Source organism: Dipteris shenzhenensis, chromosome 5, assembly GCF_047967505.1.
Source record: "Dipteris shenzhenensis isolate YYH24624 ecotype China chromosome 5, Dip_SZ_1.0, whole genome shotgun sequence".
NCBI lineage: Eukaryota > Viridiplantae > Streptophyta > Polypodiopsida > Gleicheniales > Dipteridaceae > Dipteris > Dipteris shenzhenensis.
In genome coordinates, this window is record NC_141600.1 from 60,525,347 (window position 1) to 60,546,497 (window position 21,151).

General features: G+C 45.8%; 1 protein-coding gene across 1 annotated transcript in view; it reads left to right on the plus strand.

Annotated features, from left to right (window-relative positions):
• LOC147902266 (SNARE-interacting protein KEULE-like) overlaps window positions 1-21,151 on the plus strand; it is a 107,091-nt gene that overhangs the window by 79,528 nt on the left and 6,412 nt on the right. The window contains exons 14-18 of the mRNA XM_087374837.1: window positions 12,859-12,984; window positions 13,077-13,172; window positions 14,869-14,982; window positions 15,075-15,152; window positions 15,410-15,621. Of these exons, the coding sequence (XP_087230963.1) occupies window positions 12,859-12,984; window positions 13,077-13,172; window positions 14,869-14,982; window positions 15,075-15,152; window positions 15,410-15,621 (626 nt within the window). The remainder of the gene's footprint in view (window positions 1-12,858; window positions 12,985-13,076; window positions 13,173-14,868; window positions 14,983-15,074; window positions 15,153-15,409; window positions 15,622-21,151) is intronic.

Here is a 21,151-nt window from a genome sequence, read left to right on the forward strand (position 1 = left end):
TCCCTCTTCCTTCTCCCCTTCTTCCTTATCACCTCTATCAGCTCTTTCTCGAATAATCACTTTGAGGGAGGCGGAGAGGTTGAGTGGGTGAGGGAGGCTGAGCGAAGGGGTTAACGGGAGAGGCTGAGCGGAGGGCCTAGTAGTGGAGGGGCTAGAGAGAGAGAGAGAGAGAGAGAGAGAGAGAGAGAGAGAGAGAGAGAGAGAGAGAGAGGTGCATGGTGGAGAGGAAGCGGGATAGGGTAGGCTAGGGAGGGAGAGAATAATACTTAAAGAGAGACATAATGAAATGGAAATGAAATAGCAAGAGCAATGAATAAATTGGCATTAGGGGCACTTTTCCCTCACTAGAGGTTTTTTCCCCTAACCACAGTTAGTGGGTTAGTGTGGTTTTGTCACTTAGACAAAACCACCTCCACACTTGTTGTTTTGTTATCTTATCTATTGCACTCTACGTTTTGCTCTTTGCTCTCTTGCATCCTCTCTTGCATCCTCTCTTGCTCCATCTTCAACATTTGGTATCAGAGCACAAGCTCTTGCACCCATCTTCTGCTCATTCGTGCTCATGCACCCTAGAGCTCAAGCTTGTACATGCTTGTCCATACAGTACGTACGACTGTACGGAATTCTGACCTGCACGTACCATTGCAGCTTGCAGTTGGTCCGTACAATCTCCCATTAGCTTGCTGTACGTTGTCTCCCGTCAACGTGCGTACACCCCGTACAGCGCCATTTGTATTGTCAGCATGTGCACACGCCGTGCAAAGCAGTCGGTACTGTCAGTGCCATCCGTACCGCCAGCGAGGTCCGTACACGTCGTACAACGTCGTGCATCTGTATTGTCAACGTCGTCCCGTACATTGTCTGTGCAGCAGTCCATACACAGCACGGGATTTCGTACCTCGCACGTGCAACACCAATAGTCCATACATTGTACAGATTTTCGTACCAGTGCAGCACCGTACAGAGTACCATTATGTACTGTTGCTATCCGTACAACTTGCAGGTGGTATTTGTAAATATACATTTCATACTGTGAATTTCCTTGGCGCACAGGTACATTTTGCAGGGAGCCATTGTTTGGCAAAGCAGATTTTTGAGCAGATTTGAGTGCATTCAGTGAATTGGGCATTTTGCAAAATTTGGGGCTTTTCGTGGATTTGCCCCAATTTCAGTTCAATTTCACCCCAAAATTTGGGGCTTTTGGTTGTGCACTCGGGTATGGCGTCTCAGATGCATCAACCCCTAATGCACATGAAGGAGCAAATCAAGTAGATGCTTTTGATTGCAATGCACAGGCATGGCACACAAGTTTTGTACTGGTTGTATCGTATATGCAAGATGTCCTTTTGGTCTTGCATTTCAGATTTTCAAGTGGCTGGTCTAGATACTACAGCCACTCTTGAGGATGACTCTTATGCTTTACTGACTTGTAGCTATGACCCTTCGAAGGATGCATGCACTTTCTGTGTCAATGAGACATTGAACACATGGTATTTTGATAGTGGTGCATCCAAGCACATCACTTCAAGGAAGAGTCTTTTTGCATCTCTGCATGCACCACTTGCTAGAAAGAAGGTGACATGTGCAAACAATTCTTCTTATTCAATGTGTGGAGTGGGTGATATTATACTTACCTCCACGGATATCATAGATTTCAGAAATTTTGATGTTCTTGATGTGCCTGGTATAAAGAAGAATTTACTTTCAGTATCCTTGCTCAATCGAGGAGGATTTCAGGTCATCTTTGATGATGCTAAGTGTGCAGTCCGAGACAAAGACAATGATGTTGTCTGGCACTTTGAATTGGGGTCTTTTTCAGCTTGATGTTTATGAGAAAAGATCCGATCTTGCACTTGCATTAAACACTCCCATTGCTGCCATGCAGAATGCGGAGTTATGGCATGCCACATACTGGCACATGAGCTATGGCAACTTGATGACACTTCAAAAGCATGCTATGGTTGATGCATTGCCTCCTTTGGAGTCACCTCCTCCTCATGCTTGTGAAGGATGCATCCTCGGTAAGATGCATCGATTTTCCTTTAAAAAGGATGGTGAAGGATGCATCCTGGTTTTGAACTTTCGGGCAATGCACTTCAAGTCTGCAAGCTGAATAAAGCTTTATATGGGCTGAAACAAGCCCCACGTGCATGGTATGCCAAGATTGATGCCTTCTTGGCACGTAAGGAGCTACACAATAGTCCCACTGACAGCCCCTCTACATCAAGAAGGAAAGAGGGGATATTTTGGTCATCATTCTTTATGTAGATGACGTGCTGCTCACAGGGTCAAATGAGGAAATAATTGCAGATTTCAAGGCTGAATTGAAAGCTGAATTTGACATGACAGATTTGGGCATCTTAAATTTCTATTGGGGGATCCAGTTCAAGGCAAGCGTGGCATTGTTATGTCTCAATCCAAATATGTGCAAAAACTCTTGGATAGGTTCAACATGCAAGATTGTAAGCCTACAGTCACTCCCATGGAGCCAGGGCTGAAGCTTACTATGTACGATGCAGGTGAATTAGTCGGTGCCACAGTTTACAGCTAGGGTGTTAGATGCCTCATTTATTTGTGCAATACACGACCCGATATTCAGTATGCAGTATCTCAGGCGAGCAGGTATATGCATAGCCCAAAGACAACACATTGGCAGGCTGTAAAACACATCTTCCGTTACTTGCAAGGCACAAAGTCTTATGGCTTGATGTTTCCCAAGGGGGGTGACTTGCAGATGCATGCTTACAGTGACTTAGATTGGGCTGGAGACTATGACACTATGCAACCCCAAGTGGTAATTGTTTCTTTTGGGCAAAGCTTGCATTTCTTGGTTGAGCAAGAAACAATTTATTGTGGCTACTTCCTCATGTGAAGCTGAGTACAGGGCAGCTTTCACAACGACAGTTGAATGTGTATAGTTGTGTCGTTTGTTTGCTGATCTTCATCTCTTATGGGAGGGTCCTTCTCCAATTCTCACTGATAGTCAGAGTGCTATAGCAGTGGCAAAAAATCCTGTGTTTCATGCTCGCACGAAGCACATTGAGGTTCATTATCATTATGTTAGAGAGAAGTTGCATTGAGGGGAGATCAGTATGATCTATGTGTCAACACATGACAATGTTGCAGACATCTTTACCAAAGCATTTCCACGTGAGAAGTTTGAGGCATTTCATAGGGCCCTGGACTTATCTTCTTTTGGTGATTGATTACTAGAGGTTTCCCCCCCTAACCCAAGTTTAGTGGGTTAGTGTGGTTTTGTCACTTAGTAAAAACCACCTCCACACTTGTAGTTTTGTTATCTTATCTATTGCACTCTATGTTTTGCTCTCTGCTCTCTTGCATCTTCTCTTGCTCCATCTTCGACAAGGCTTGATAAATAGACCTATGAAAGCCAATACATGGCTCCCACAGTGCATCCCCCTCATGGCTCTAGGGACTAATTAGGGACATGCAACCAAACTCATAAATATAAAAACAATACATCATTTTAAGAGGGCTATCCAAGGTAGAGAACCTTATTGACTCAACACATGTCACGGGGACGTGATGGTGATGGTGAAGTGATTAAACTAACTGTTACTGAATTTGGCCTAGGGGTACCAGGCTAGAAGCATTAGTTAATGTCCAAAGGATACCTATGATTTCATACGCAACAAGTGTAACTCCTAGTACTATTAGAGTGGTTCCATTCTCTAAGGTCATTGGTTTAGTTCACTGGGGTCATGCTTTAAAAATTGACCCACTAGATGTCCTATATACAAGGGTCATTGTTTCAAGCATTAGGGTCATGAGTTCCAAAGTGAGCCCCTAGGGGTATTAAAATCCCACGCCTTTTTTGCCATGTCTCTGTGTGTAGAGCATGTGTGGCCTCTTTGCTTGCCTAGTCTTCCTTGCTGTATTCTGGGTCTTCTCCCCTACCAGAGGAGTCTTCTTCTGAAGATGGTGGATTTTTGCAGCTCTCCCTTTGCTGGCTGAGGTAATTTTCGAAGCTTTCTCCACGACATATCTCCTCCCCTTGGTGTTTCCTACTGTTGGCATGTTCCCTGGACCAGTGGTGGCTTCTCGTGCATAAGATGATGTGTTTGGGGGAAAGTAACACACTGCAATTAATATCGGGTGTGTATTTGGTAGCTGAACTCGCACCCACATATGGGGTGCGTGCTGATGCTGCTCCCTTTATAACCACTGCTGTCCATTCAAGCATCTCTTTTTTCCTTTCAATGAGCTGTTGTGTAATTTCAGCATATTTGCAGCCATCTCTCTCTTGAGAGTTGTATTTTCTGCTCGAAGTTCCTCCATGGCTTTGCAGCCCCCTTCTGAGGTCACGTGCATGTTCCTTATTTGCTGTAGTTCAGTCCCTAGTGCACGTACGTTGTTTGGGAGGCTGGTTCTCTTGGTTTCCCATCGTGCTCTCTCTTTTTCCTATTTGTCACGCTTTGCCTTTTCTTTCCTCCATTCCTCGTGTATTTTTCCTCCTTGTTTCTTGAAGTCATTTAGTGTCTGTCATGAGCCTTCTCAGCCATTAAAGCCGCATTTGTGGCCTCCAAACTATCGGTCCTCACAATTAGTGCAAGGAATATTCTGTTGAGGCATGCTAATACATCGTTTGTTGCTTTGTGAGCTGTACGTGTTGACGTGAGGGCTGCTATGGCACTATCCAGAGCTTGTTTGCCCCATAAGTCTTCTACGAAACCTCGTGTGGGCATTGTGTTTGGCACCTCTTCTGACCTACAAGACCTGTGACATGTTTTTTACTGCCCTGGGTGACCTTTGAGTGCGTTGGTAATCCTTCTTTGTCCTCCTTCTGACTTTCTAGTGTTGTATCTAGTGATGGTCACAGCAGCCCCTAGGTCGCGCAGAGATCAGCAGCCAGGGCGCCGCCGACGTATGGGAGAGCAGCAGCAGCTTGGTGGGCTGTCACACTGCCCACGAAAGAGAGCGAGAAGAGCGCAGGGGGGCAGGAGGGGAGGGAGGGGGGGGAGGGAGGGGGGCTGAGGGTCTTGGGAGAGAGAGAGAGAGAGAGAGAGAGAGAGAGAGAGAGAGAGAGAAAGAAAGTTTATTAAAGTCTTCGGGAGACCGTGAAGGTCTATGAGACTAAAGATAACTGATACAATGAGCATAACGGTGGCAGTCTCAAAACGGGTCAGCCAACCGTTTCTACAAAAAAGAGGTTATGAAGGACGGTGTGTCTAGCCTTGATACAAAAAATATGTGTCAACCTCCAGATGATACAAAAAAGAAGGGGGGGGCACCAAAAATGGGGTAGGGGGGGAGATACAAAATATATGTGCAAGTGGTGATCGTCAGAGACCAATCATAGAGGTCTATGGGACAGCAAGAAACCCTCTAGTACATCTGCTTTAGGCAGTGCGCATGGCAGCTCTCAAGGAGTCCAAAAGCAACCCCAATTTATTTAGAGTACTTACATAATAGTCCAAAAGAGTAATCTAGCCATACATCAGTTTAAGACTGAGAGTCTTTTGGTTTGGATTTAAACTCTTTGATTAGGGCTACGCCTTCACAGTAAACTGCCCATTTTCCATCTTTTTTGGCAGCCATGACTTTAGCTAATTCAGCTGCCTTATTCTTGAGGTGAGCTTGTGTAAGCTCCTCAGCTATCCATACTTTGGTACCCTTAAGCTTGTAAGATTGTTGAAGAAACTTGATTCACATATCTTTTGACTTCAGTGTAAGGATTGCATGAACTTTATAGGGCATAATAGAAGCTAGCATGGAGGAATTATCATCCTTCTCATCATCATGCGTCCATTCAATGTTGGACAAGCCTGCTTTGATCTTTGTCAATATTTTACTATAAGTGTCCTCTTTGTACCAATCTTTTGGGAGTCCCCCTATTCTAATCTTTAGCACATTGTCACATCTAGCTTCATGTTCAGTAATCTTTGCTTGAATATCAGACTTGCTTTGTTGCCCACTTCCACAATCACTTCCTTCTTAGCAGTTTGTACTTCAATGTGAACAAGATCTTTGACTGTAGAGACTAGCTGCGGGGTAGGGGGGGAATCCTTACAAGATCTTACAGCCTCATCAGTTACTGCCTGCTTACTAGGCCCTTCTAGAATGGAAGTCGAGCCTTTACTTCTGCCAGTTCCAATCGTAGCTCTTTCACTGCTTGTTGTAGATAAAAAATTTAATCCTGTTGCCCAAGGATGGGCCGTTTTGAGCCTTCTTGTTATAATTGCGTGCATACGTAGAGTATCGAGTCGTGATGGAGGTTAAAGGATGGAATGGAGTATCGAGTCGTGATGGAATGGCCGATGGGTTGGCGAAGCACATAATAACCACATATAATTTACCGGTAGTCAGGTGTTAAAGAGCCATTATCATTATGATAGTCGCTTCTATCGCTTCTAATCCCAAATATCTTTGAGGTATGAGGAGGACTTTATTAAATCATATCATATCATCTCTCTGTCTCTCTCTGGGTGTTGAATGATAGTAAATGAAGGATATGCAAATGCCTTTAGAGTGGAGTTGTAAAGCCATGGAAATACTCTATACAGAGAATGCAGCTCTCAAAAAAGAGATGGCGGCCATGCAGGCCACGATGATTGGGAAACATGCTGAGATCCCACAACAACTCAATAAAGGGAAAGAAGAAATGCTTGAATGGACAGCAGTGGTTAAAAACAGATCAGTTGCACCCAAGAAGGAGTTTATCTCTGAGGCTCTAGAGGAAGAGAAAAGGAGATCCAGCAAGGTCTTGAATGTGCTTGTAAGGGGCTTGATGGTGGGAGATATCCCAATGGCAGACGCCCAAGTTTTGTTCACTAAAATGGGGGTTAATCTCACATGTGAGACAGCCTGGAGAGTAGGTAAAGCTGAAACACCAATGAGACTCTTAGTACTGAAATTCTGGAATGCCATGGATAGGTCCACCATTATGAGCATGAGAGCAGCATTGAAAGGGACCGGGATATATTTGGATGATGATCTAACCCTCCTACAGCAGGAGCACATAAGGGAGGGAATGGTACGGGTAATGGCAGCAAGGGAGGCAGGAAAATGGGCTGTATATATGGTAAAGTCATTATCTGCGAGAGACCAGCCAGGGAAGAGAAGGAAGATGGGGAGTTATGACGGTGTCAGACCAATGAGATGAATGCACATAATGAACTCAAGATGGCAGTGTGGAACTGCAATGGCACACTCTGGTCTGACCCAGGAGGATTCTCGGAGACATACACTATGAGAGACATGATCTTTTACGCCGAGACGCATGAGAGTCCAGAGAGAGGACTGCCCACTGTGGCAGGGTATACATGGGAGTCAGCCCACTGGAAGGAAATGAGGGAAGACAGTGGAGTGCGTGGCTCCAGAGGAGTGGCCATCCTCTTCATATCACATTTGAGACCCCTCATTTCAGTGGTTCGGAGAGAGGAACACGCATGACATATGTGGGTCTGTGTCCAGATACCTGATGCTTGACCAATCTACATGGCAGTGTGCTACTTTTCCCCAGATACATCACCTTATGCACACACAGTCACTACGAAGGGACACAGCCCATATGAGACGATACATGATGATCTCATTGAGTTCTCCTGACTAGGAGACAGTCTCCTTCTTGGCGACTTCAATGCATGCACAGGTGACAGGCAAGTGGGCCTACTTGACTTTACATCAAACTCTCTCATAGTACTAGAACCAGACACTACAGAGCTTGGGATAGTGAGACACTCAGCGGATGCACCACATGTGACGGGATACAGATGGCATCTACTTGACCTGGCGGCTATCCATGATCTAATCATATATAATGGTCTACAGAGATGGCCGTTATCTGGTGGTTTACTTGTTTCTCGCATGGCGGAGGTACTAGTATTGTGGATTACCTACTCGGTCCCCTATCCTTTACCTCACGGGTACACGACTTCGTTGTGCCTCCTCCCCGGCTAGGTGCTGACCACTCATACCTATCCTTCAGTATCTCCACCACTACGCCAGTCACATGGAGAGCCCTCCCCCCCCCCCTCCCACTTGTGTACGGGTCCACTTTGACCGGACCCTTGACCCCGTTTACGTGAGCCATTTGGCACAAGAGTTCCCAGGTTTACTACTTGGAAATGAGGTAGACCTCACCCATGCATCAGACACCCTTGCCACAGTGGTCACGGACGTAGCTATTAGATCTTTCCCTATGACTCGGCCTGGGCGCGTTTCGGTGGGAAAAGATGCCTCGGAACCCTTGGTATGATGATGAGTGTAGAGAGATGAGAACTCACCTCACACGTGAGCAAGCCCTTGGCCATTTGACACCACTTGAGGCACAGAGGATCTGACGACGGCTGACACACCGCAAGCGGCGGGCTTTGCTCACCCATAGGATGGATGAGGTGATTAGTTCGTTCACAGGAGGGGATCCTACTATCGGATGGGGGCTCCTATCGAAGAGATAGCCGCCTATCCCCATCACAGACCTGGGTGTTTGGCACACATACGCATGCTCTCTCTATGATGTTCCGATGCAAGCACCACCAGATATGTCCGCTATGTCCAGACCCGCCACTTGTCACTTGTTCATTGCACAGAAGCGGCACTCTGTCGGCTACATAATCGGAGAGCACAGGATCATGAGGGGCTACGGACGGAGCATTTCGCACACGGGCACGAGGTTTTGGCCCCGATCCTAGCACAGATGTTCAACCACGCCATATGCTACGGCTTTCCACCCTATTGGAGCACTACCACCATCGTCCCAATACACAAGGCAGGTGACCCCATGGACACTGGGAACTACTGCACTCTCATGATTGCCCACACTCTGGCCAAGATCTATGGCTCTGTACTAGAGAGAGAGATCAGTAGTCACATAGAGGCACATGGGCAGCGTGCTCTAGGACAGGAAGGATTTCGGAGATAGCATTCCACCCTAGACCACATCTTCACACTGAGGGCTATCATTGAGGAGGCGAGATCGAGGCATCAGAAAGTCTATGCCTGCTTTGTAGACTTTCGGAAGGCTTTCGATACTGTCCCACGATCCCGCATGAGCAGGATACTCCAGGAGATGCAGATCCCAGAGGTTCTGATTCGGGGGGTGATGAGCCTATATGAGTCCGTCAGGGGATGTGTTCGTGTCCCAGGAGGCCTATCTGGCTGGGTGGAGAGCACAATTGGGGTGAAACAGGGATGCTCCCTCTCATCGACTCTCTTCGGTCTCTGCATTGATGAGATCACATTCTTCATAGACCGCTTGGGAGGCGAGGGGTCACCACTGGCTGATTTGTTGGTACCGATACTACTATATGTGGATGACATAGTCCTATCATCCTCAGTAGAGGGATTACAGAGACATCTGGAGGCCCTCGAGGAGTTTTGCACAGAGAGAGATATGAAAGTTAACCTTGGGAAGACCAAGGTTATGATCTTCAATACCTCATACCGAGTGCTCCATCGACATAGCTTCACTTACCGAGGTCAGCCAATAGAGATTGTACAGTCCTACACAAACTTGGGTGCAGTTTTCACTGGGCCAGTTTTCACGATGATCCATGCAGCTAGCACGCCTCACACGAGGATATGGTGCTTTGGTCCGGCTAGAGTGACAGTGTTTCCAGGTGCACTTCTAGGACCCACCGACGAAGTGCTGGCTTTTCGACACACTAGTGAGACCAACTGCTATGTATGCAGCACCGTTTTGGGGGTGTGATATTTGAGCAGCAGAGTGGAAGAGATTTGAGTGGCTACAGATAATCATGGGATCCATGATGATTCATAGTAAGCCCTCAGTCCCCCATCAGATAGTACATGTAGAGTTTGCTATGACTCCTCTTCAGATTGATGCCACCTTTCAGACAGTGACCTTTCTCCATAGAGTCTGGGACCTACCTCGTGAGAGGCTACCGAGACTGGCATTGGAATCCTCTATCCGACTGGCAGAGAGTGGGTTAGATACAACATGGTATGCACGCGTCTTTGCTTGGTTCGCCAGTCATGACATTCAGATGGACAGGCTCCCTCCTTTTTAGTACAGCATGAATGCACCCCCTGAGCTGATTCCGTGAGATGAGATTAACCGCATCATACGGTTAGACCTCCTCCAACTTCACACACTTCGGACTTGGGGGGGGGGGGACCATGAGTTCCCCACCAAGACCCAGCTCTACTATGACCATTTCTTGAGAGTATCGGAGGATGGCCTCATCATCAGACACGAGTATCTTGAGGACAGAGGAGTCTCACATGCACTGAGGATTGCCATTGGACAGATGCGAGTCTCCTCCCATCAGCTAAGGATTGAGGCAGGGAGAGCTGCATGCATACCCAAAGAGCAGCGGACTTGTATGCTATGCACGATGGGTCTGGTCGAGACTGAGGAGCACTTTCTTTGTATGTGTCCCGCCTACTACGAGATCCGAGGGCGCTACCATTGCCTTTTCTAGGAGGGGCACGGGTTTGGCCCACTCACGATTGATCCACTTTCAGGATCAGGTCTGTATTGGGCTCTACCTGATGGAGATGCAGAGACATAGAGAGACAATACTGTGACGGATTAGAGAGCAGCAGGATGCGACCACCACGTCATAGGACACTGAGGTGGATCGAGCGCAGAGGCAGGTCACCGACTTCTATGCATTTGAGTCAACTCCAGGGCACTCGGGAGTAGAGGAGGAGCTAGCTGACATGAGAGAGAGATGGATCAATAGAGGGAGTCGACACGACACTACTACTGGCCGAGGGACATGAGGATCTCACATGCGACAGGAGACCAGAGCACACACGATTGAGGTTCGACCTATCTCAGCTCTCCTCAGAGGTGACTGATAGAGACATGGCATTACACTTGACATAGCCCATCGGATCCAGAGATCGAGGAGACCACGTCCCCCATCACAGCGCCAGACAGCTCGACAGATGCAGATACATGAGCTCTTTGTGTCAGACCAGAGAGCTATCACGGAGCCTGGATACATGGAGCCAGATCATGTTCTTGGAGCATTAGCCTTGAGCGCCTGACATGCCTCACTCATGTTACACACTATTTGGCTTCTTTGGCCTGACTTGATATGATGTACTACATTAGTATTTCAGCTTATGTGTTTTCTAGTACTCAGCGAGGGCCTTATCGAGCCCTTCGACCCAGCCCATAGTGGCTTGTATGAGTTTACTTTGTTTCTGCACTTTTGTCCCATAGGCCCGCGAGGCCTCCCGCGGACGTTAATATATCTTTCTTTCTTTCTTTCTTTCTTTCTTTCTCTCATTCCAAACAACTAGCCGAGAGTGGGGTTAGCACAGCTTGGTACGCACACATATCCAAATGGTTTGATGGAAAAGGTATTCATATGGACCACCTCCCCCCTTTCCATACGGCTTGGATGTGCCATCCCTCCAAATCCTGTGAGATGAGATTAACTATATCATACGGGTGGATCTACTCTAGCTCTATACATCACAGACTTGGCATGGGAAACAACGAGCTCCCCACCAAGATGTAGTTCTGCTACGATCACTTCCTGAGGGTATTAGAGATGTAGTGATTACTAGGCCCCAGTATTTGGAGGACATACGGGTCTCACACTTACTTAGGCTTGCCATCGATAGGTGCGGGTCTCATCCCATCAACTAAGGATTGACACAGGGAGAACCACATGCACACCTAGAGAGCAGAATGTAAACTATGCACATTGGCAGAGGTGGAGACAGAGGAGCACTTTCTATATACTTGCCCCGGCTACCACTGTTTCTTCCAAGTGGGGCATGGGTTCGGGCCACTCCCAGCCGATCCACTTTTATAACCATGTTTGCGTTGGGCTCTTTTTGAGGGAGATGCGGCGACATAGAGAGACCCTACTGTAGCAGATCAAACAGTAGGAGGCGACAGTACCACAAGAGAGAGAGATTGGGCACAACGCCGTGTCACCGACTTCTATGTCTTCGAGTCAACTAGGGGACACATTGGGGTAAGGGAGGAGATAGTTGATATGAGGGCGGCATTAATCATTGGGAAGAGCAGGGGAGACAGTGACACAAAGGATGAGTAGAGCATGCATGATAGAGGTCCAACCCATCACTGCTCTACTTAGAGGAGATTGCCAAAGTCGAGGAGTCACTCTTGATGTGACCCAGCGTATACAAAGATCACGGGGACCACACCAACCATGAGAGCGATGGCTTGACAAACAGAGATACATGACATCTTTGCATCTCATTGGAGAGCCACCTTGGCCCCCGGATATGTATTTGAAGCACTAGCTTTGCATGTTTGAGCTTCTTTTTTGTGATTTTTGAGATTATTAGCTTAGCTTAGCACTTAGTAAGGGTCTTAGCGAGCCCTTTGCTTCAGCCCATAGTGCCTTGTATGAGTTACTCTATTGATTGTCCCTGTCTCATAGGCCTGCGAGGCCCCGAAGACGCTAATCAACATTTTCTTCTTCTTGGTCTTCTTCTGTGTGTGTGTGTGTGTGTCCATTAAAAAAAAAAAGTAAATTTGCAAGATTGGGTATGGATACAGTGACCTGTTTGTTAGCAAGGAAAACTCGATAACTTTCAAACACAATCATAGGAATCAAAATTAAAGCAATAGAAACAAAGATAAACCAGCAACAAAATGAAAAGCAATTATGTTGATACTTTAAATCTATTGGCATGGAGCTTTTTTTTTTCTTTTTAGTATGGGATTGGGCATCCTTGCAAACTTATTGAACAGTCAAGTTTCCATGACAGTATATGCTAGGTAATTATATAGTGACAAGCTGAATAGTAAACATGTTTGACATTTGGATAGATCTTTGGTAGAACGTTCGCTGAAGTTTTTGGAGCATATATTGCAAAAAAATACTGTTCTCATGCTATTGCAGTCTGAAATCCACTAATTTATCTAAACCTTGCTTGCAGATAGCAACAAAGTTGAATGAAAAAATAAAGGAATATGGGCTGAGTGACATTGGGAACCTGGAACAAGATTTGGTGTTTGGTGATGCAAGCAGCAAAGAACTCATTAATATACTAACTACAAAGCAGGTGCAATGAACAATAACACTTATTTGCAAGTGCTTGAATGAGCGTCTTCTTGTAGTGCATACAACATATGTATGATGACAGGGTTTTTGCAGGATATGAATAAGGAGAATAAACTACGTTTGCTGATGATTTATGCGGCTTCTCATCCAGAGAAGCTCGATGCAGCAAAAAGACTTCAGTGGATGAAGGTTAGACTATCTAAAGCACGAGCTTCATGTTGTATAAACTCATAAACTTTTTCTTTTGTTTTTAAGGTAACATTGCCTTTTCCTTCCTACATGATCACAAAGTAGACAAGAGCTTATAGGCAATACCCAAATAGGGGCCCACTTTCAATTGAAGTTACAAACTTGTGCTGTTGAAAACGAAGTCGGGTTTCCAGGTGTTCTCTATTAAGTCATCTCTCATTGTTGTGGGCGGTGTAGTCACCGTGATCTCTGTATCTGGTAACCCATATGAAGGCGACACCTCAATTCAGATGGTTGCCTCTGAGGTGAAGCTGAGATACAGCGGACCTCCATCATCCGTGCTCTGGTCAATGTCTACACTGCGCATGGTCTTTGTGTCTTTTTCCACAGCTCCACGTCGTCTCTTTCTACTGATCCACTCTGCTCTCATTTTAGCTAGCTCCTCCTCCACTCCACTGTGTCCTGGGGCTGACTCAAATACGTAGAAATCTGTGACATTTTGCTGTGCTTAATCTCTCTCTCTCTCTCTCTCTATTGTGGCACTGTCACCTCTTGTTGTCTGGTCTATCTTAGTAGCGTCTCTCTGTGTCACTGCATCTTAATCAGATAGAGACCAATGTAGAACTGGTTATTATGAGCATGGATCGTTGAGAGAGTGATCCAAAACTGTGCCCCTTCTGAAAAAGACAATGGTATAGTCACAGTTCTCATAATAAACAAGGCAAGTGCATAGGAAATGATCCTTTGTCCCCACCTCCTCTAGTGTGCATAACCTGCAGATCCGCTGCTCTCTAGTATGCCTATGGCTCTTCTTGCCTCGATCCTCACCTGATGGGATGAGACCCGCATATGTCCATTGGCAATCCTTAGTGCATGTGAGACTCGTCTATCCTCCAGGTGCTGGGGTCTGATAATCACTCCATCTTCTGATACTCGCAAGAAGTGGTTGTGATAGAATTGGATCTCCATTGCAAAATCTTGGTTTCCCCCCAAGTCCTTGACGTATAGAGCGGAATAGATCCAACCGTATGATGCGGTTGATCTCATCTCATGGGACCAGGCATCCAAATTATATTGGGAGGGGGGGAGCCGTTCCATCTAAGGCTGTGTAGGCACGTAGGAGGGAGGACAGTACGATAGGATTAGATGTCACATCAAAATTCACTACAAAGGGTGGGTAGGTGGACTTATAAAGGTCCCCTCCACAAGATCTTCTTTTTTCCCTTCTCTAGGCCTAAACATGCCCTAGCCAAACTAGCCCTAACCCTCACTAACTTGGCCCAATCTTGGCCTTCATTATAATGTTCCCCAACTTTGCCCGTTGCTCTGGCTAGCTGAGTTTTGTCAGGTAATTTCCTGTCTCTCTGCAATCTCTTTCTACTTGTTTGACATGTGAGCAAAATCTCTTTCATGGATTCTATTGGATTACTGAAGAGAACATGGTAAATAGTTTGTCCTAGAGTCAGTTCTCACAAGCTTCTTGTATGTTTTTCCCATAAGTAAAAGTTGTAGTTTTTTGAATCCAGCATTTGTGCATCGTTCGAACTTCATTTCAGGATGTCATGCAATGGAGAACCGATTATTTTGTCCTTCAATGTAATAGTCTGAGACCACTCTGGAACCATGAAAAGTATGCAGATTGGTCAGTGTCTTGGTAAGAAGGAAGGTCTATTGACTGTCCATGTTCAATGTGCAGCTAGCAAGATTAACTGAGGAAGACATGCATCCTGTTGTTAACATGGAGTATATGGGAGTTGCTGTGTCCAAGAAGCATTCTGGAGGTTTCTCGCTCAAATTTGGAAATCGAAAAGTATGAGCTCAGCTCTTATGTCCTATCATAAACTGTTTAAGTTCTTATTGTGGAAAATAAGGGAAACTTACATTTAAGTGTTGATATGAAAGAACAAGCGGGCTGTGAGAAAGGAGAAGAACCAGGATGAAGAAACATGGCAACTCTCCCGTTTTTATCCTGTGATTCAGGTATGTTATGGGGCTTCACTTATAATTGACATCACATCACTGTCAATGTGCACCTATGCACAACTGTGCAGCAACAATTAATGAACTTGGCACCATTGCCTTCTCAATTAATTTTCTGTAGTCTTATCGAGTATGATCATAATTATTGCGATTGAGGTAGGTCTGTTTTATACTTGTAACAGCTGCTTCTTATCTCTGCCTAAGAAGGATGATGAGTTGGTATTTTTCATTCTAACTTATAGATTGACTCTCATCAGGAGGTGATAGAGGACTTAGCAAAGGGTGAGCTTTCCAAGGAAGAGTATCCTTATGTGAAGGAGCCATCTGCAGACTTCTTTCGGTCTATGTCTGGGGACAGTGGTTCTGTTCGGTCAACAACAAATTCTAAGCCGGCACAGTCTATGAGAACCTCAAGGCCTAACTCAACGTGGGCCTCCAAGGCACGGCCATCAGATGATGGACAGTCAGGGTATGCTCTTAGTCCGATTTATTTTATTCAGTACAACCACAATGCTTGACGTCCATCTTCAATCGTGGTATAGAATAGCTCTTATGAAGCTTGAAAAGTAGGAGACTAACCCTTGGGGACTAGCGTTAGTCTAATATGTTTCCACCTGTTTGGGAGCCAGTAAGCAATTTGCTGTTTACATTTCATCGCATCTCTAGAAAAGGAGGAGTGTTTTTTTGATAATTGTGGCCTTTCAATATTCTATTTTCATATGCAATGCTATTTACATCAAGTTGCTCCATGTGCTCTTCCTATGGATATTGAAGTAGCTACAATGGTTTCCTTCTGACAACATATGATATGGGATTTCTGTAATCTGAGTCTTTTAAGCTCGTGCATATACTTTTCTGGTTTATGATGTATTTCAGGTATGGTTTCAGCCTGGAGTGTAGAGTGTTTTTTCCGAAATCTTGTCTGTGTATTGTGTAATGTGAGATGGTAGACAGTTCATTAGTCTGTGTTTTGGTTGAGTGTATTGCGAATGAGGCTCAGGGTTGCTAAAAATGGTTTGCATTATGTACCATACATCATATACTGTTTCTATCATTGGATTAAGGTCATATGATTTTTGAAAAAAAATCAGTGGTATGTTTTGGCAACTTCGTGTGTGTTGGAATCATTCCTAAACTCAAGCTGGTTGTGCTAGATAAACTAAATGCAGACTGCACTTGGTGTGATTACAAGGCATGCTGGTTGAGTTTATTTTGCCTGCTCAGGTCCATACAGCAGTATCTCTAAGCTTTTTGCAAAATCAATTGAGACAACTGGAACAGGTTCAAGCAGTTCGAGAAATGCTATGTGAAGTTCAAACTAACGTGTTAGAGAAATGCTATGAAGCTCAAACTAACGTGCACAAGCCTCATACAGGTGGAACAGCACCTCTATATATTGAAAGATGTGAATTGTTATGCTAAGATCTTCTGAGGCAGCATCAAGCAGGAAAATGTTAGCGCTCATTTAGGTTTCGGACAAAAAGATGGGAAACCACCCAAAACAGTCAAAATTTGACGACCTATATCTTTTGGTTGACAAATCCAAATGGGTTCATGTTACATATAAAATCAAATAGCATGATTTAGAACATTAGCATGTTTTTGCACCATTCAGTAAAGCTTCATACATCAAAATAGGCAATTTATGAAGTTATGTCTGATTTTCTGGATCAAATATGGAGCAAGGTTGCCCATTTTAGGCTATTATTGTTCATGTACATGAGCGCTCACCTAGGGAGAACATTGTTCATGTACAGGAGCGCTCACCTAAGGAGAACCTTTTTCCAGAGACCCATGCCTTACTTGAGAACAATGCCAAAGTCGTGGCTGACGTCATGTAGATTCATGCTGAGGTCATGCAGCGGCACCCCCCTTCTTCTCTTGCACATCTGTCTACACTTGACAGAGGTAAGGGGGTTACTGGTTCCACTCCTCCTTCCGCAAGGCTCCTTCGCATTCCTGCACCAGAGGTACTTCGCAGGAATTTATTTTCAGTTCTGGCAGACTTGGCTGAGTTTGAGGCAGAGGAGGAGTTTGTACCCTCTACGCTCGGGGAGCACATCTTTTAGACATCCGTGGACAGAGTTTCCCCCTCAGCAGGTGTGGGTGTGCTTTTCCCAGTTGACTTTCCTTCTCTTGATAGGAGGAGCTTTTTGCGGGGGAGGGCTTTCTCCACTACTAGGTCGGGTAGGATCTTTCATCCAGCCTCCTCCTCTTGCAGATGAGGATTGTCAGTTGGAACGTTCAGGGCCTCGAGGGTGTACCTCACGGCCGCCGCAAGCAGCTGGTTCGTAACCAACTTCATCCAGGTGTTACTGGGGTCCCATGGACATTCTGATGATGCAAGAACACAAATTGGATGTCATGGATTGTGCCAAGTTGGGTAAGCTTCTTTCAGGCCATACTTTTTGGTCAACCGCCTTGGGCACCAGGGGAGGTACTTGCATTTCTGTTTCTTCTTCTATAGTCCCCTTGGTGATTAAACATGGGATCATAGTCCCTTCTAGAGCTCAGTGGATTATACTTTTGATTGGTGGGCATAAGGTTGGTCTCTTAAACCTTCATGCACCCAATTCTAAAGGGGATCATGTTCTTTTTGGGAGGAATTGCTCTCTTGGTCACATATTGCCGATGCTTCAATTATAGGGGGACAATTTCAACATGGTTGAAATGTCCTCAGACAAAAGGGGTGGTAGGGAAGGTGGCATTCACTCCCTAGAGAGAGCAGCGTGGGATGCCTTCCTTTTTCAGTACAGTGGCAGGGATGCTTGGCATGATGATGCTTTTCACACTCAGTCACATTCTCTTTTGGCACGGATTGATAGATTTTATGTGAATGATTGGGCTCTTGACAGAGGTGGTAATGGCTGCATTGTAGCTAGGGTGTCCACTTCGGATCATTTTCCAATGGTTTTGATGGTCTCAGATCCCCATGTGAGGCGCCGCTCTGCCAGTGTTAGGATTCGAGATTCCTTTTATGCAGAGGAGGGCCTTACAGAGACAGTGTTGAGGACCTGGGTATCTCATTTGAAGGATAGGTAGTTTTCTCCTTCAGACTTAGCCACAGCCCTCTCTGATATTAGTGACTTTTATCTTTCAGTTGCTCCTATTAGGAGGGGTGAGATCCTTAGGTGTGAGATAGATATCCGTCATCAGTTGGCTGCCCTTCAGAGGGAGGAGCAGAAGAGGCCTACAGATGCTTGGATTCAGGAGCGCCTTGTTGCAGCAAGGGCTAAGCAGCAGTGACTCTTAGATCAGAGAGCAAAGTATGCCTTTCATGCAAGAGAGTCATTTTGGATTCAGAAGGGAGGTAAGGTCAACAAGCAGTTCTTCTCTATTCTTGGCTCCAGACATAGTAGGGAGAGCGTTTCACAGCTTGTTGACTCAGGTGGAGTTCTTCAGACACATCCAGATGCTGTCTTGCAGCTTGCTACCGATTTCTATGCCTCCCTTATTACAATAGACCTTGACACTTAAGCCACAGATGATGCTAGAGTGGTTATTTGGCGACATTTACCTGGGTTGGTGACATGGGATATGACTGTTTCACTTGGTGCATCCTTCACCGACGTAGAGTTTATGACTGCTCTCTTTGCCCTTCACAAGGGCAAGTGTCCTGGTTCAGATGGACTTACCCCCTTATCTTTTATTATCAGATTGGGGATGGCATTACCTCAGCCCTGCAGGGTGTATGGGACTCGGGTGAGATGCTAGACTCACTTACGGAGGGCTTCATTCATTTGATTCCGAAAGGGGGTTGCAGGAATTTAATGTCTCAGTGGAGACTGATTACCTTGCTGGGTACCTTGTATAAAATCCTAGCTAAAGCTATCAGCTTTCGTCTGCAGCCCTTTCTACCAGATCTTATCCATGATATGCAGACGGGTTTCGTGCATGGCAGGAGCATCTTTGATAACATCTTCTCATTTTGGGAGACTTCGGATTGGGCCATGCATAATGGCCACAAGCTGGCCATTCTACTCTTGGACTTTGAGAAAGCTTATGATAGGGTAGACTGAGGATTTCTGGAGGGCATACTTACTCGTTTTGGCTTCTTAGATGCATGGATCAGAGGGGTGTTAGTCCTCTACAGATCAGTCCATAGTCAGGTTCTTATTGGTGGAGTCAGGGGGGATAGGTTTGAGATTACCAGATCAGTGCATCAGGGATGCCCCCTAGCTCTCTTTTTATTTCTTTTTGTGGTTGAGGCTATGAGCTATTACATTAGAGCTCAAGTTGGGATTGTAGGGCTCAGGCTTCCTCTAAGGCAGGAGGATGAGCTCTTAGACAGTGAGTTGGTAGATAATACGGCTGTTTTTTTGGATGCCACTCCACAGACACTGAATTCATTCAGGATGGCATTTAATTTGTTTTGCATTGTGGCAGGTGCACACATTAATTGGAACAAATCGAATGGTTTTTGGATCAATGATGAGGACACTCCAGTCTGGGGGATTGACATAGGGTTCACTTGGATTTAGAGGGGAGTCTCTGTCAGGTATCTGGGATGCCAGGTTGGGTTGGGCATCTCTCCGGCACAGTAGTTCGCTCCTGTGTTATAGAGTATCAAGAGGAAACTCATCTTTTGGAGTTCAGCCAGACTTGACCTTGCATCCAAAGTTGTGGTTGTGAACCATGTATTATTGGCCATTGCCTGGTTTGTTTGCTCATGTTGGTGGAGATCTAGAGGTTGTATCGCTCAGCTCATGAGACCTATCAGGAACTTCCTATGGAGCTGTTTAGATGGCACCTCATATGTTGTAGCTAGGGTGGCTTGGGAGACCCTCATTCTCCCCATAGAAGGAGGTCTCAATATTATTGACCCGAACTTGCAATGTATGGCCTTGCTTTGCAAGTTTGTAGTACGTGGATTGATGTCTGGATAGGAGCCCTGAAGGATTTTTTTATCACGCAGCATTTAGTCTTGTACCCCTTCTCATGGGGGAGATTGGTTGGACAGCAGCAGATGGATCTTTACTTCAGTCCATGTCAAATCTCTCCCTTTTCCTCTCATGGTTGCTATTCTGAAAGCTTGGGGCTGCTTCAAAAACACACTTCGCAGAGCTCCACCCACCTCTCGTGAAGAAATTCAAAGGCAGCCAGTCATGTGGAATGACTCGATTTTGGATGACCATGACAAGCCACTTGGAGTGTCACATTATATGCAATGGTCTAGATAGGAGAGGAGACCTGCTTCTACTGTAGGCGCTTGGCAGGCCTGTATAAGACTTCTAGAGGATCAGAGACTTTTAGCAGTTGACCACCTCAGAGGGAGTGCACTTAGGATACAACAGATACAGGCAGCCATTCCGCCAGAGTGGATTGACACAGATGACATGCTGCTTACAGAGTCCACTTGGTGGGGAGCGTTTTCAGGGACGGGTATTCCGTTACATATTATTGCACTACAGGATGCACATGAGGATACCCTTGTTTTTTATGTTCAGTCGGGAGGCATACTTATCAGATCTTCTGATGATATTCTTTTGGAGGTTGCATTTGAGCCTGTCAGGATTGCAGATTTCATGGAGTGGGGCAGGGACTCATAGTGGTATCTTGACCCTGATCCTATTCTCCTTGCGCTGGGGTCTTGGAGACTTTGGCTATACGGTGGCTCCCCTATTAGGTTCTTGCAGTGGGACCCAGGGGAGTGGGAATGGATTGATGAAGGGCACCGAGAGAAGAGCTTCCCCTTCTTTCGCTACACAGTTAGAAATGCTCGGAGGTTTTAGCTCTGCAGTAAAGGTTGGAGGCCCTCCAGAGTGCCACATTGGGATAGTTTTCAGATTTTCGCAGTTGTGCGGAAGAACTTTAGCGTAGGCTCTGAAAATCCCTCAGGAATAGAAAGATCACTCTTTTCTTTTGGCTTTCTATTCATGGAGGGATTGCAGTGAACCTGTGGAGATCCAGGTTCAGGGTTGACCCTACTTGTCCTCGTTGTCACATGGTAGTTGAGTCAATACAACATTGCCTTTGGGAGTGCAGGCACGCGAGGACGA